The 14,936-nt window shown below is 34.3% G+C and overlaps 2 protein-coding genes and 1 pseudogene across 4 annotated transcripts; all 3 read left to right on the forward strand.

Annotated features, from left to right (window-relative positions):
* The first annotated feature begins 6,531 nt into the window (after positions 1-6,531).
* LOC107934874 (40S ribosomal protein S15a-1-like) lies at positions 6,532-6,970 on the forward strand (annotated as a pseudogene).
* A 942-nt stretch (positions 6,971-7,912) lies between these two features.
* LOC121202883 (membrane-anchored ubiquitin-fold protein 4) lies at positions 7,913-10,935 on the forward strand. Of its 2 annotated transcripts, none has more exons than XM_041116898.1 (3): positions 7,913-8,526; positions 10,118-10,288; positions 10,416-10,935. In XM_041116898.1, exons 1-3 carry the CDS (start codon positions 8,397-8,399, stop codon positions 10,472-10,474), a joined length of 360 nt encoding a protein of 119 aa, XP_040972832.1. In that variant the 5' UTR covers positions 7,913-8,396; the 3' UTR covers positions 10,475-10,935. The 2 variants fall into 2 exon arrangements, with proteins under 2 accessions (XP_040972832.1, XP_040972833.1); XM_041116899.1 differs by having other exon boundaries at positions 7,976-8,526; positions 10,419-10,935.
* LOC107934926 (pollen-specific protein-like At4g18596) lies at positions 10,465-13,654 on the forward strand. 2 transcript variants are annotated; one of them, XM_041116897.1, is made up of 3 exons: positions 10,465-10,579; positions 11,909-11,984; positions 12,093-13,105. In XM_041116897.1, the coding sequence occupies exons 1-3, from the start codon at positions 10,577-10,579 to the stop codon at positions 12,425-12,427; spliced, it is 414 nt and encodes a 137-aa protein (XP_040972831.1). In that variant the 5' UTR covers positions 10,465-10,576; the 3' UTR covers positions 12,428-13,105. The 2 variants fall into 2 exon arrangements, with proteins under 2 accessions (XP_040972831.1, XP_016722942.1); XM_016867453.2 differs by lacking the exon at positions 10,465-10,579 and having other exon boundaries at positions 11,586-11,984; positions 12,093-13,654.
* Positions 13,655-14,936: the final 1,282 nt, after the last annotated feature.

Genomic DNA, 14,936 nt, shown 5'->3' on the forward strand with positions numbered 1-14,936 from the left:
CGAGATTTTTGAGAAATTCAACGGGATTAACATGAGAAATAGATAATGAAAATATTGAATTGATGAGCTTATCTAAGACTAATGACATAATGTATTGATATGAGACTAACTTGATGATTGAGTTCGTGTGATAGGGAAACTATTTCATACTTGTTGGAATTATTGCCTAATATGGTTGTATGCTAATTTACTGGTAAGTTTACTTTCTAGTTATCAGACTTACTAAACATGTAAATGCTTACCCCTCTTTCTCTTCCCTTTTTTTTCAGAGCTCGAGGACTCGTGAAGTTTGAAAGACTGTCGGAGCTTTGCCAACACTATCAACTTGTCTTATTTTGGTATATAGAAATTTTTATTTTGTTATAATGGCATGTATAGGATTTTTGGTTATTTTGTTAAATGTGTCATTTGGCTGGCCAATGTAAGGGCTTGAATGATATGCTTACTTCATTCTGTATATGACCATGAGGTATAGCTCATTTTGATGTAAGTTATAAACCTACTAAATGTGCATGGTTATGTGTGAATGCTTCATGTGAATGCCAAATGTGTTATACTATGAATGAACATGAGAATGATGGCCAAACCAATTGAGAATAGTTTAGGTCATAAAGGACATGAGTTATAAAATATGATTATTGAAAGAGTAACCCTAAAACAAAGAGGGTATTATGGTCATAGTTTAAAATGAGACATGTAGTAACGTGTATGAACTTGGCCAAGAAAGTTTAAGGGTACAACTATACCTTAATAAATGCCCAAAGACCATAATGGTATGTATGGTTGGTTGAGGGTGACCAAAGGCTTAGAAAATAGCCTCTAAAATGGTCCCTAGGGGTAGACACACGGGTATGTGTCTAGGCCGTGTGTGACACATGGCCAGCCCCATGGGCGTATGGTATGGTCGTGTGTCCCCTACACCTAGAATTATAGGCCAGTTTGCATGGTAGTAAACACACGGGTAGAGACACGATCGTGTGTCTCAACCGTGTAGAGGACACGGCCTAGCACATGGGCATGTGCCTTGACCGTGTGTCCGCAAATGAGTGATAACATCAGAAACAGAATGTTCGAGTTTTTGAACACGGGCGTGTTTAGGTCATGTGAGGGACACGGGCTAAGGACATGGGCGTGTGCTTGGCCGTGTGAAAACCCCTGTAGGTTCGAAATGGAAAATAAATCAAATAATTCAACACGGGTGAGGGGCACGGGCGTGTCTCCAAACACACGGTGTAACGTCCCCCTACCCGAGACCGTCGCTGGAGTCCAGCAGGAGACATTACAAAACTTATCTTAGCACTTAAACAGTTTTCGTAGTAAAATATCCATCTGCGTCACAGTCGCTAAAAAAATCATACCTCGAGTTACGAAACTCGAAATCTAATTCCGTAAATTTTTCCTGAAACTAGACTCATATATCTACTTACTAATTTTATTCATTATCTAATTCACTTTATACTATTTTTGGTATATTTTCAAAGTTGGATTACCGCTACTGTCCAAATCTGTTTTAGTATAAAATGTTGATAACTAAGTTTATAACATCTTCATTTCTTCTATCTACAATATTTACCAACACTTCCTCTTATTACTCTTCACTAACATATCAAAACATACCATACTTAAGGTTTTGGTAACATTTACAAAACATACCAAAATATCACTTAACAACTTAGATACTTTCAAAATGACCAAAAGACATCTTAGGTACAATGCCATTTTCCAAAAAGATAGAAACTTCACCAATTTGAGTTTGGGGATCGGCTTGTATGCTGAGTCCTTATACTTTCGTACCTAGCTTGCGCACGGAAACAAACCGTACGCTGAGAATACTCTCAGTGGTATTTCTATAAACAATAGCTTAATCAACTTTAAAACATGGTAATTCAAACACATTATTGCTATTATTCAATATCAATCAGTACTTTAATAACCTTTACTTTATTTACCCTTATTAACATAACTCGGACACTGACAGATACACGGATCTAACCCACACTCCGGGATAAGCACATAGTGCTTCATCGGAATAAATCCGGAACTTTAACATTATAGTACACAAAGTACTTCATCGGAACAAATCCGAAACTTTAATAGTAGTCGACACATAGTGTCTCATCGACTCAATGTCGGAATATCCCAATACTTCCAATTCCTATGACATGTCAACTATATCCGACTAGTCCGACACTGTTAATAGGGTATTCCAAATCACATTCATTTCAATATGGTAAAAATACTTACCTCATTCACATTTTCATACAATATAAATATCAAATAGAGCAATAACGATTAAGCTCAGTTTATAGAAATACAAACCATTATTTATCGAATTTAATCGATATCTTCGTTCACTTTCTCTTTTCCCTTCTTTGATGACGTATCCGGTGCTATGTTTGCTACTAACAATCATATAATTAAAAATCATCAATATATTAATTCATAAAACACATTTTCACTTTCTACCAAACTTTTACAAAAATTTCAATTTCGTCCTTTTTTCCATTACTAATCTTTTTTTTTAACTTAAGCTTCATATTCTCTTTTAATCAACTCATTAACAATTTCTAACTCATAAAATTCATTTTAAAACATAAATTTTGAGCTCTATTCAACTTAGTCCCTATTTAAACCTAACTTAGAAATTCCTTTAACTAATCACTTCTAACTTCAATTTCTATCAATTTAACCCATAAAACCTCAATTTATTCAACTAAATCAATATCTAAAAATTCTCTATTTTTCTTCATTTTAACCTCATACATGTAGAACTTTGAATTAGGCATCCATAAACATAAAAATCATAGGAAAATGAGCTAAAACAACTTACCAATCAAACTTTAGGGCCTTAATCCTCAAATTTCCCTTTTTTATTTCTTTCTTTCTTTCCTTCTTTCTTTCTCACGTTTGCTCTCTGTTAGTCTTTCTATCTTTCTTTCTTTCTTTCTTTCTTTCTTTCTCACGTTTGCTCTCTGTAACTTTTCTATTCTTTACTCATTATTCTTTATTCATTATACTATATTATATTATTATTAACCTATAATAAATATAAAATTAACATGTGTAATAGCTATAACATAAAATATCTTATAGCTATTACACATATATACCAACTATTACACATGTTATATCATACATTCATACACATGGCACTTAAGGTCTAATTGCTAGATTAGTCCCTTTTACTTCTTTAATCTATAATTAAACTTTTATTCCTTATGCAATTTAATCCTTTAAACTAAATTCAAGCTACTTCACTTAATTAAACACTAAATAACCATTCAACTATAATTCATAAATATTTCTAATAAATATTCATGAATAAATTTCACGGAAATAGTACTCAAGACTCAATTTTCGATACCGTAACTTTCGGTTCATTACACACGGGCGTGTGCTTTGCCTCCACACGGGCGTGTGAGGCATAGCCCTAGGCATTTTACTAAAATTTTCTATAGTTCCTGGTTTAGTCCCTAACAGCTAATAATACACGGTTTGGGTCCCTAGGCCCATAATAGGGACAATATGATTTTGTTCAATTGGTTTGAATTTGGAAATGAAATTTTATAACTCGTCTTTCCGAAATGTCCGAGTATGTGTCCGGTAATGCCTCGCACTTTGTCCCGGTCTTGGGTACGGGTAAGGGGTGTTATAGTGTAGACTCAAAATGAACTTTATACATCAAGTTTACCAACCCTGCAATATTAAACAACAAGCAATCCAAAAACCAATTGTTCAACCAATCCAAAACATATTTAAATATGTCTAAAACATGTCAAAACAACTAATCTAATGACCTACACAATTTATTCTCCTAAGTACTTCACTTAAATTATCCAAAACCGCCTAAGGTAGCACAGTTTGTGAGACTAAAGTTTTAGCCACTTGATTATTAGTATCCGAGCTAATGTTCGAATGTGCTAATTGAGATGACAAAAGGAGTAGAAGATTATATTGAGACCTATGAGAGGGCTAAGAAAGCTAACATTTAAGGGATATATTTTCAGTTCTGGAAAGTTGAATGGTCAATCTCGAAGAATCCATAAAATATATGAGGGAGACACTCGAGGTAGTTGAGGCTTTGATCAATGATAATAAATTCTACTAAAGCGAAGAATGAGTGTAATTAGAAATAGTTGATGTTTGTGGACATCAACATTGCACGTCGAATTAGGAGTGCTCTTGTTGACACGAGGGCATTTGATTTGTTCATTTCAGAGAATGCTGTGACTAAGCTTGGTCTCTTAGTTTGTAAATCGACTAAGAGGATCAAGACGATTAATTTCAAAGAGGTCCTAATCGTTGGAGTAACACTAGGAGCTGAGCTATAATTGACAAATGGAAAGTCAAGGAAGACTGTGAGGTAATTCATTTAGATGATTATGACTTCGTGGTTGGCTTAAATTTCCTTATCTAGGTTAAAGCCCTTTTGATTCATTTTTTTATTGCATTTGTATCTTGGATACTCATCAATGACAATACGTGGCCTCGAAAATTTGTAATGAGAAAGGTGAGACCAATGTATTGTCGGCAATCCAACTAGTCGAGGATGCTCATTGTGGGAAGAACATTGACTTGGAAGATAACAGTGTTAATGGGACCTCCTTGGAAATGCTAAAGGTGTGACAAACCGATGTGAAGCCTGTTGAGCTATCAATAGGCCTACCACCTATGAAAGAGGTGGCTTGTAAATCATAATTTGTGGGAAAAGTAGTGATGCAAACTAGGTAGTTGGATTGAGTAAATGCTATGAGCGAGGTACATCCCAAACACTAGTGTTTTTTTATTTTGACTTACCATTGGTTTGGCAAGAACATAATGACCCTTTCAGAGTTCTAAAGCAGGTAAGCTGAGGGGATTACAAACCAGATTTGGCAGTAGCACTTAAGGTTAATCTAATGTTTAATCTGAGCATGCCTAAGCCTATTTGTACGGATCAATGATATTCTGGTCAAAATAATTCACAATGGGGGCAAGTTAGAGTGGTGGGATTTTTCGAACAATATGTATAACAAAGAGAAACGGTTCAAGTTATACGACGACGGAGACATAAGTCAAGGCAAATGTTCTAATGGGCAAAACTACCCGATAGTGAAACTAGTTTGGAATTGGTCGAAACATTGAGACAGTATCGAAACGAGTCAAACCAGTGTCATTCCAAGGATACAACAAAGGCGTTGTGAGAATGGGTGAGGGAGAATGTCACAGGTCGCGAATCTAAGCTCGTGATGAATGGGCACAGAGTGTCCCATAGAGGTTAATTGATTATATGAGACTCATTTGACCCACATGTACTGGTTCGATTTGTGGAACATGTGCAGTATCCCATCGACTTGAAGCCTTGGTGGCCTAGTGAAGTACTTAAAGAAGACTAGGGTTGCCATGGTAAGTATGAAAACTAATTTTAGATGCTTTGATTTGTAATCTTAAAGGGTCATGTAAGTCTCTTAAAATTATCAAATTGTAGATTGGCTTCGATCTCAACTATCGGTGTAAATTAAACTATACCGTTAGATTTGAGGGAGCTCAACTATAAATAGATGTCTTCCTTCTCATTTATAATCATCTGATTGTACCTCATTCATAGTAATTGAATACTATTGAGAGAGTTTACTCAAACAGTTGGTGTGCTATTACTTTTTTGTGACTTTTATGTTCGATTCGTTCTTCTTTGTCTTTGATTTACTTCTACTTTACTTTCGATGTATTAGAGAATTTTCGTTGAGAATTCTCATTTTCAAAAGTTTGGCTGATTTAAACAAATTTGAAGTAAAGAAATCAACTAAAACCACATAATTTACAAAACTAAAGCTTTAGCCCGTAACACTAATTTTGTGTTTGGTTGGCATGAATAACCAACTGATTCAACCTTAATTTCAAGGGGTACAATAATTCAAATGGTTGGTTCATAAGTTTGCTATTCCTTGGAATATCCTATTACAGGCAGATTGGGAATAAGGCCTGAATGGCCATTCTGGGCTCCCCTTTCAAAATTGTTATTCTATGTTATAACAAATAGCCTCCCCAAAAAAATCTCTAGAATACTCATTCTACCAATAGTCACCAAATTCAATCAAAACAAATAAACCTATAAAAAATAATAAATCTACAAATCATTAGTATGAATCAAAAGAAGAGAGAAAGGTTTTATGGGTATGTATGCTAAAGGGGTTTGGATGCTTGGAAAATTACAAATGAGAAAGAGGTGAGGAGGAAGATGAACACATCAATAACCAAAGCAATCAGAACGATTTCCAGCAACAAAAAGAAAAGGGGTTTTGTTGACTTCTTTTTGTAGATTTGTGTTTTTATAGTGATTTTTAAAGAAAACTAATTAGAAAAGTTGAAAGAGGAGATTGAGATAAAGTAAAAGCCAAAATTTTAGCACTTTCTAGGTGAGGCCACGATAGTCAAAGGTGGCAGCAATCAAAAGCTCGTTGAAAACTAAAAATATAGATGTTCTTGGGTTATTTTTTGGGATTTAGTAGAGAGAAAATTATTTAAAAGAGAGGGGGGAGAGAATTTGAAAGAATGGTGAGGGTGAGCGTTTTGAATTATGCACTCAAGAGCATGTACAATAGAAAGAAAAAGGGGCAAATGACAAGTCATGATCCGGCTTTCCTCGAAGCTGATCATTAAGTTCCTTTTGGTCATGCAAAAACATGGTTATATTAGGGAGTTTGAGTATGTTGATGATCATAGATTTGGTAAATTTGTGGTTGAATTGAATGGGAGGCTGAACAAGTGTGGGGTGGTTAATTCTTGCTTCGATGTCGGAGTTAAGGAGATCGAGGGTCGGATTGCTCGGTTGCTTCCTTCAAGACAGTTTGGTTACATTGTGCTCACAACATTAATGGGAATTATGGACCATAAAGAGGTTAGAAGAAAGAATATTGGTTTCCTTTTCATTTTGAATCGAATTGGTATTATTAAGATGGCATCTTTTTGTAGTTCAACAATTATGCTTTAATGTTTTGTTTAAGGTATTTGCGATTATGAATTGTTAGGTTGGAAAAATAATTATAAAACTATTTATTATTTAGAATATTTTAAATTTTAGTTTAGAATATACTTAAATTATTTGTTTCGCTAATAATAGTTTAGCACATTAAATATACATTGAAGTTTAAAAATAATAATGTAGGTTGTATATTAATTTTTTAATATTATTATTATAATTTTTATAAATCATATTTTAATAGTAATTATATTAAGAATGTTATTAAATTATATATTATTTTATTAAATTTTATTTAATAATAATTATGTTAAAATATGATTAAAATATTTATTATTTTTTATTAAATTATATTTAATAATAATTTTATTAAAATTTAATAATAATAACAATAACCATTTGCTTAAAATTTTCTTTTTTATTAGGAATATTTTAATCATTTAAGTCTTTTTTCTTATGCTATTATAATATCTATTCTATTCAACTAAATATAAAAATAATATTGTAGTTTTATTCCATTCTATTAAATTAAACAATTAAACTACTAGTTACAACTATATTTTCATTCACCTAACTAAACGTGGTGTAAAGTTTGCCCCCTCAAGTTCTAAGTTTTAAGTAGGATATATTTCTGGGCCCGACTTAGCAATTATATTATGTTTCAAGGAGATGTTTTGAATATTTCTGTCAGAAAAAAAAGGTATTATAGGCGAGTGCGGTCTGTCATTTACTGTTCTTTTTCTTGCTACTACTACTTTATCGGCGTGTTTGATTTCTACTAAAAGGTCAAAATGACTTAAAAAGCATCTGATCCCCTGCTACCATCTTCTCCTTTGCTTTCTCAAGAGCCAACAAATGTCCGCCACGTAATAATTGCTGAACTATTAGGAGTATAAAAAGATTGACAATGTCTTCACTCTTAAACTGAATTACTATTTACCGACAAATTTCACTCGAATCTCACTTTTTTCTTCCTCTCGCCAAATAAAACCAAAATATTTTTTATAAATTAAAAAGAGAGAAAAAAGAATCTAAAATATAGAAACAAAATTACTGTAAAAAATGGAAACCGTGAGGATTTAACCGAATCTTGGTGTCCGTAAATTTTTGCTCATATTAATAAAACCCTCAACAGAAAAATACAGCTCCACACGATTCAAATCTTCTATTTTTCTTTTCGGAATTTTCAATCCCATCAAGTTGAGGTGTTGGAGTGGATTTTAGAATAATGTTGGTTCATTTTCCTAGTAACCCAAACAGGGTGCTATGTCTATCTAACTTTATGTTCAATTTTCTTGCTTATTCTTGGCAACCACAACAACGGGTTTTTATTTGTTTATAATTGTTTGGATTTTGGTGTGTGTGTGTGGGGGGGGGGTGTTCTTCGAAAGTAAAGAAATTCATTTGTTTGAATTGCTGGAAAAGTTTGATAATTGAAATGGCGGAGGAGGAATTAGTAAAACTTAAGTTCCGATTGTATGATGGATCGGATATGGGTCCATTTCAATACTTGCCTACTTCTAACATTGCTATGCTCTGGGAAAGAATCGTTGCTGAGTGGCCCAAAGGTGAGTGCTTCCGCTTTCTCTATAAAAAGTATTGAATTTACTTTTATTTGCTAATTGCAATTTAAGCTTGTTCAAAGATGCACAATTCTAATAAGCTAAAGGTGCTTCGCTTTAATGTTGTCCCTGGGAATATGCATAACTGGGTTTTGTTTCCTTAACATTTGTTCTTTTATAATTACGGCTTGAATGAATGATTCTCTCAATGTCTTTAAGATAATGTAGTGGGAAATCTTGTGTTTTACTGTTAAGTTATTTTCAACATGCAGCATTTGAGTTAGATTGTTTAGAATTGCTTAAGTGACATTTATTAGCTGGTCGTATCACCTAAATAATGTTCACTTTTCGGGAAATAACAGGTGGTCCTGTCTCTATAACTTAATCCTACAGTTTTTTTCCCTGTAGTGATTGATGGCATCACTGGTCAGTGGGAGGCTTAAATGGTAATTGGTTTGTTCGTATCTGCAAGATTTCTGGCTTTGACATAGGTGGGCAATTGATATGGTATTGTCGTAGGACACTTGTTAAATTGTTTCTACAAGTTTGCTTGTTCCCCATTCTTTCATACCATGGTAAGTATTCGTAAATCTCCAGCAGCTTCACCTTTTGTTTTTAGATCCTGTAAGTGGATTCTTATTCTCTGATATGATTAATTTTAGTTTGGATGTAGCTGATATTGTTTGTCCATGCATTAATTAAGATATTCAGAGTTTTCTCTGCCATCCTATTTTCCTTTGGTTTTTGATCCCTTGGTTTAGACTACTACTTCCCTTCCATCCTTTTGTTGCATGGTGTTAATGACCGGACGCCCAATCTCTATTCATTTACATATGTTGGTGATACCTTTGAGATCAATCAAGTGGTTTGACATATGTATCTTTTTTCCAAATTTTAGTCTTGGATTTTTCCGGAGTGTCTTCTTTCTTGTGCCTTTACATATGTTGGCGATATATATACCATCAAGGATAGCAGTGGCTATCTTGGCATTACTGTATGAGTTTACTTTTAGCCACCCAACTTTAAGGCTCTACTTGGAATGAAAGATGGAAACGAGTGACAATGGAAAATTTGTTAATCTATGGTTGTGCTACAAAAACGAAACATGGTTATGAATCTTAACCATTCGATTAACAAATTTTTCATCCTCGTGCTTCTTTCAACCAAGCAATACCTAAAGGTTTCACCTTATATTTTTACCCAAATCTTTTTGGCTGGTAGTCTAGGATGATTTTGAGGATGCCTTGCTTACAAGAATATGGAGAATATTTCTAGGCTGCTGCTAAAGGGTTGGACTATATCTTAGACTTGAGACAGTAGGATGTTTTAGCATGATCTTCTGGTTCCATTTTTCTTTACTTTGGCTTGTGGATAGTCACATCTCTTCTGCTGATCATAAGGGAGGCAATGGTATGGAGGGAACCTTTTTGCTTTTGTTGATGAGCTAATCACACATTGAGAGTGCACGCACTTGAGAACTGAAAATTATGTTTCTGAACCTTCATTATGGTAGGATGCATGTAGCACAGATCTAGATAAAATAATGTTGTCTTCATTCTTTCTAATGTTGGGTCTAAATTGTTTTGGTATGTCCTAGATAAAAAGATTGCGCCTAAGGGAGCCAATGACATCAAACTAATAAATACTGGAAAAATTTTGGAGAACGATAAGATGGTTGGCCAGTGTAGAGTACCTTTCGGTGATCTCTCTAAAGCAGTCATCACCATGCATGTTGTTGCCCAACCGTCTGTAGCAAAAGTGAAAACAGGTACTCTGATCTTGTCCTAATCTTTCCCACTACAATCAGTTCTTTTACGGACTACTAAGAATAAGAGTTTGAATGGATAGTTTTATCTTGTATTCAAGGTTAAAATGTGGTCAATCTTTGTTTATAGCAGAAAAGGAGGAGGATGAAGTGCCGAGGAAAAACTTGTATCCGTGTTCCATATTATAAAATAGAAATTGATGCTGATTCAAGAGTCATGCTGCTGAAAGGGCCTCAAGGGTCGCGGGAAGCACTAAACAGTAGCAGAACAGTGCCATCCCTCATTGTTACATGGTATGTTCGATGGCATTCTCGAGTAACAGTGCCATCCTAAATGGGTGTCTCTTGCATTTGATAGCCGCTTTTAGTTTTTATTTGTTCACTTGATTATATTCATCTATAATGGAAAGATTATGGATTCATTGACATCTACACGACCCTCTTGGAGCCATGACCTTGATCCCATCTCGTTATATTAAGATTGGGGAATAGATTTGGACCCTTTCTGGACCCTTCCAAATTATATTGTATTTAATGCCATAGTTTTCTCCCTTTTTAGTTTTCTCCCTTTTTCTTTTTTTGCATTAAATATTGGAACTCCATAAACTGTTATTTTTCATGTTACTACAAGAGAGATATAGTCTTCATTACTACTAGCATTTCACCAAGTAGATTAGTGAAATTTTGAGTTGAAAGTACAACGCTTGCAGATTATCAACAAGTGTTGGGTCTAGTGGTAAAGTACATTGCGCTCCTTAAGAAAGAACTCAAGTTCAAATCTTAAAGAACAATCACAAAAATGCCAAATTTCTAATCCCATCTCTATCTAATTTCCAAAATAGTAAATCAAACATATTCCATCCCCCTCATCATCATCATGTGAATTCATTGCATTCTCTTAGTAAGTCATAGCTTTAGCATGAGCCAAATGTCAGCAAGCTGTGGCACCACCTCATTTACCTTTTCACGGGTATCCTCATATCAATGTCTCCCTTAGAAGCTAAAGGTTTCCGATGAGCATAAAAACGAATGCTCATGTTACCCTATAGGCTATAGACAATTACAAATTACATTATATTATTGCCTAGATTTTTTGTTAGAAAATTGGAGCTAAAGCCAACTTCCCTGAATTGAAGGAATGTTCCAATCCAATCTACAAACATGCTAATTTTGGCTTTACTATAAACTCGGATCGTAAAACCAAGCCCCGCAATAAATGAGACAAATGAAGCCACCAAGGGCAAGGCACTGACACTCATAAATAAGCCACTCCCTTCCCATCAAGTCCACATATTGCCAAAATACATTCACATGTCTTTGTTTTATTGTGAAAAAAAAAAAGGATAAATTTCATCACTTTTGCCTACAATTGGATCTCCACCAACTACCACGAACCCCTATCCAGACTTCAAAGCTCATCTTCAACTACATGAATTGATAATGATAATGCTTTTTTAGCTATTGATTTACACCAATCAATCATTCATACAGAAACTTGTGTGGAAGTTTGTGTCTCCTCTCCCAAAATTTGCTGCCATGAACCCAATCATTCTCTTTCTTTTTTTTTCACTGTTTATTATGACATTATCTTTGCAAACTAACCCAGCAAAAAACAATGCTCAGATCATCGTAATGGGCCTTGTTTATTGTGACGTTTGCACCAACAACAGCTTCTCCAGACACAGCTACTTTTTACGAGGTGAAGTATCTTTCAACAACCTATGATTGTTCCAAGTTTTGTTGTTTACACTATGGAACAAATTCAAACAAAAGCAGGGTTCTTATATTAAAATATTTGCCTAACCAGGCGCAGAGGTTCAAATAGACTGCAACTTCAGGGCATATGTTCCAAAAACAAAAGAACAGGTATCATTCTCAGTCAACAGAACTACAGATAAACATGGAGTTTACATGGTAGAAATACCATCAGTTGATGGGATCGAATGTGCGGAGGCAGACACTGCATCTACTTGCCAAGCAAGCTTAGTTGGGAGCTCATCTGCTTCCTGCAATATTCCTGGTTACAGTAGTACAACAGATGAGATGGCAATCAAATCCAGACACCCCAATCTCTGCATCTACGGCCTAGCTGCAATGAATTTCAGACCGTTGAAAAGAAATGCTCGCTTGTGCGGGAAATAAAGTAGGGTTCTTCCCACATTACACACTCCATATGCTTTTCATTTTGCTACTTTTCTCTTTTCTCTCTTTTCTTAACACAGTAATCCCAGCTATAGAAGATAGATACAATCTCCTTACCCTCAGCTATCCTGTGATGGTTCTTTCCATTTCCCAGTCTGCACATAATACAAGAAGTGGAGAACCGGCAATACCCTTTCGCCTTTGCCTTCCAGCCTTACTTGGTGCTCTTTAAAGAAGAACAAAGGGCCACATATTACTAGGTATTTTCATTCTTGCATTGCTTTTATGCTTTGTATGAGCACATTCAATTGTGTCCAGGTCAAGCATGGAGGCATACATGATGATTTACCAGATTTTATTTAGATCGGCCTTTAGTTACAACACAATGTATGAAATGTATGAAGTGACTAAAGATATTAGTAATAATCATCTTTTTATATGTGAAAGCTAAACAATTTGCCAAAGCCTGATATTTGCATCGCTTTTAGAGGTATTTTTTTTATCTGAATTGATGCAAATACGGGTTTGTTAGATGTCAATTATTACAGTCGGGACTGTATCAGAGTTCTTACTTTTTAATTTCACGTCATAAGCAACAAGCATAATGCATATAGGAGGCAAATGTAACATACCTCTCTTCTTTAAGGTGATCTAACTTCTGCTTTGGTCTTTTATGCATTTAATTCTCTTGAATAAAGAATGAAATAACATATGATTGGATTTTAAATCAAGACGCATAACCTCAAGAGGATACAAGTTGGAATTGATGTGCCTCCAGTTCTTAATATATAAAAATCCACATCAAAGTAACCACCCTAGATTGACACTGACACAGCACAGATTTTCAGCTTGGACATTCCCTGTTCCAACTTTACTAGGGATTTGATCATGCGTGATTCTCATTTTGCTCATCAGCAGCATGCCAATCGGACCAACGTAGTAATATTCCACAAATAGAAGACTAGAACAGTGAAATAGAAGAAAGAGTGTTATTAACAGCATTCTGCAAATATTTGTTGTTATCTAAACCTGCATCTCCTCTTGGAAGACCTTCATGGCAGAAACTGGCAACCCTAAAAGAAGATTTATACTTTTCCTCTCTTTTTCATGAGATAGGAACAATATCACTTCCTTCTCAGGCAATGTGACTGGCCCTGATAGAACAGGCTCTCTTTAACTACACTAAGTTGGTCAATTCAATTATAAATTTTGAAGCTTTGATTTCAATTGTGTTATTCAAGTCATTTCTTAGCTTTTCCTAATGTTTGGTTTCAATCAGGTGTCAATTGAGGCTTATTTGTGTTAAAACAGGATAAATAGAATCAATGTCACGACACTGAGATGCCGATGTCACGACACCGAAAACAGAATACTCTCTTGAGTCTCCACTGCTTCAATGTTGCGACACTGGGGGTTAGATGTCGTGACATTGAGGGTCGAATGTCGTGATATCGAAGATAGATTACCTGGAACATGTTTAAAACACTTAAAACTAAGTCTAAACAATCATAAATCATTCCATAGCACTTTCAAAACATTATCAAACATGATTCAACATCAACACATCATATAATTCCACTTAAAACTAAGTTAAACAAGTCAAAGTTTACAAAATATTCATGGAGGATCAAATACTATCAAATGTCCTCATGAAAGTTCATACACGGCACTGATAACATGATCCTATGTACATGCCATGAATTATTGCCAAAAAATTAGATTCATACTCTCTTTCAAGCCTTAGTTTGTGATGAGATGAATAGAGATTAACCTTCACTCTAGAGCTTTAAAACAATTCTCCACTTATGCGAGAACTTAATACGTACATCAAGAATTAAACTTTGTAATTTAAATCAAATCATTACTTTTATATTTACATATATAACACTTATGAATCATGCTATCATACATATATTTGTTTCAATAATAACTCTAGTAAGGTTCCAATTCAATAAGTTTATAAGCTACTTATTTATGTCTTTTTTTTAATTTATTTACCTTGTAAATCTATTGCCCAATTGTAGACTTAATAAAATATATAGGATATGAGGAAATGTCGATAATTTACATCAGAGTGCTACTATTATTTGCACGGACGTGCAGTTGTCACTTTGTACCAAAGTGTCACTAACACTTGCATTGTAATACCACTTTCATTTGCACTATAGTGACACTCCCACTTGTGTGTATAGAAATTTTCCTAATAGCATACCATTTATATCCTACTAGTTCTCATTTTATTTACAAGAGCATTCAAACTATACAATTTTATTACAACTACTTACAAATAAAACAATTCAAACTTTTCCTTTTTTACAATTTAGTCCTTATATATATAATTATCAAACATTAAAATTCACCTGACATTTACTTTATCAAGATTTTACATTTCACTTGAATGCTTCATATTAACATTTATTTCACTCATCCAACTTTACACTCTTTGTAATTAAGTCATTTTCTTCAAATTCACTACAGAAATATTTTTCAATTCACTAAAAGAATACAA

This window comes from Gossypium hirsutum, chromosome A07 (assembly GCF_007990345.1).
Source record: "Gossypium hirsutum isolate 1008001.06 chromosome A07, Gossypium_hirsutum_v2.1, whole genome shotgun sequence".
In the NCBI taxonomy this organism is placed as follows: domain Eukaryota; kingdom Viridiplantae; phylum Streptophyta; class Magnoliopsida; order Malvales; family Malvaceae; genus Gossypium; species Gossypium hirsutum.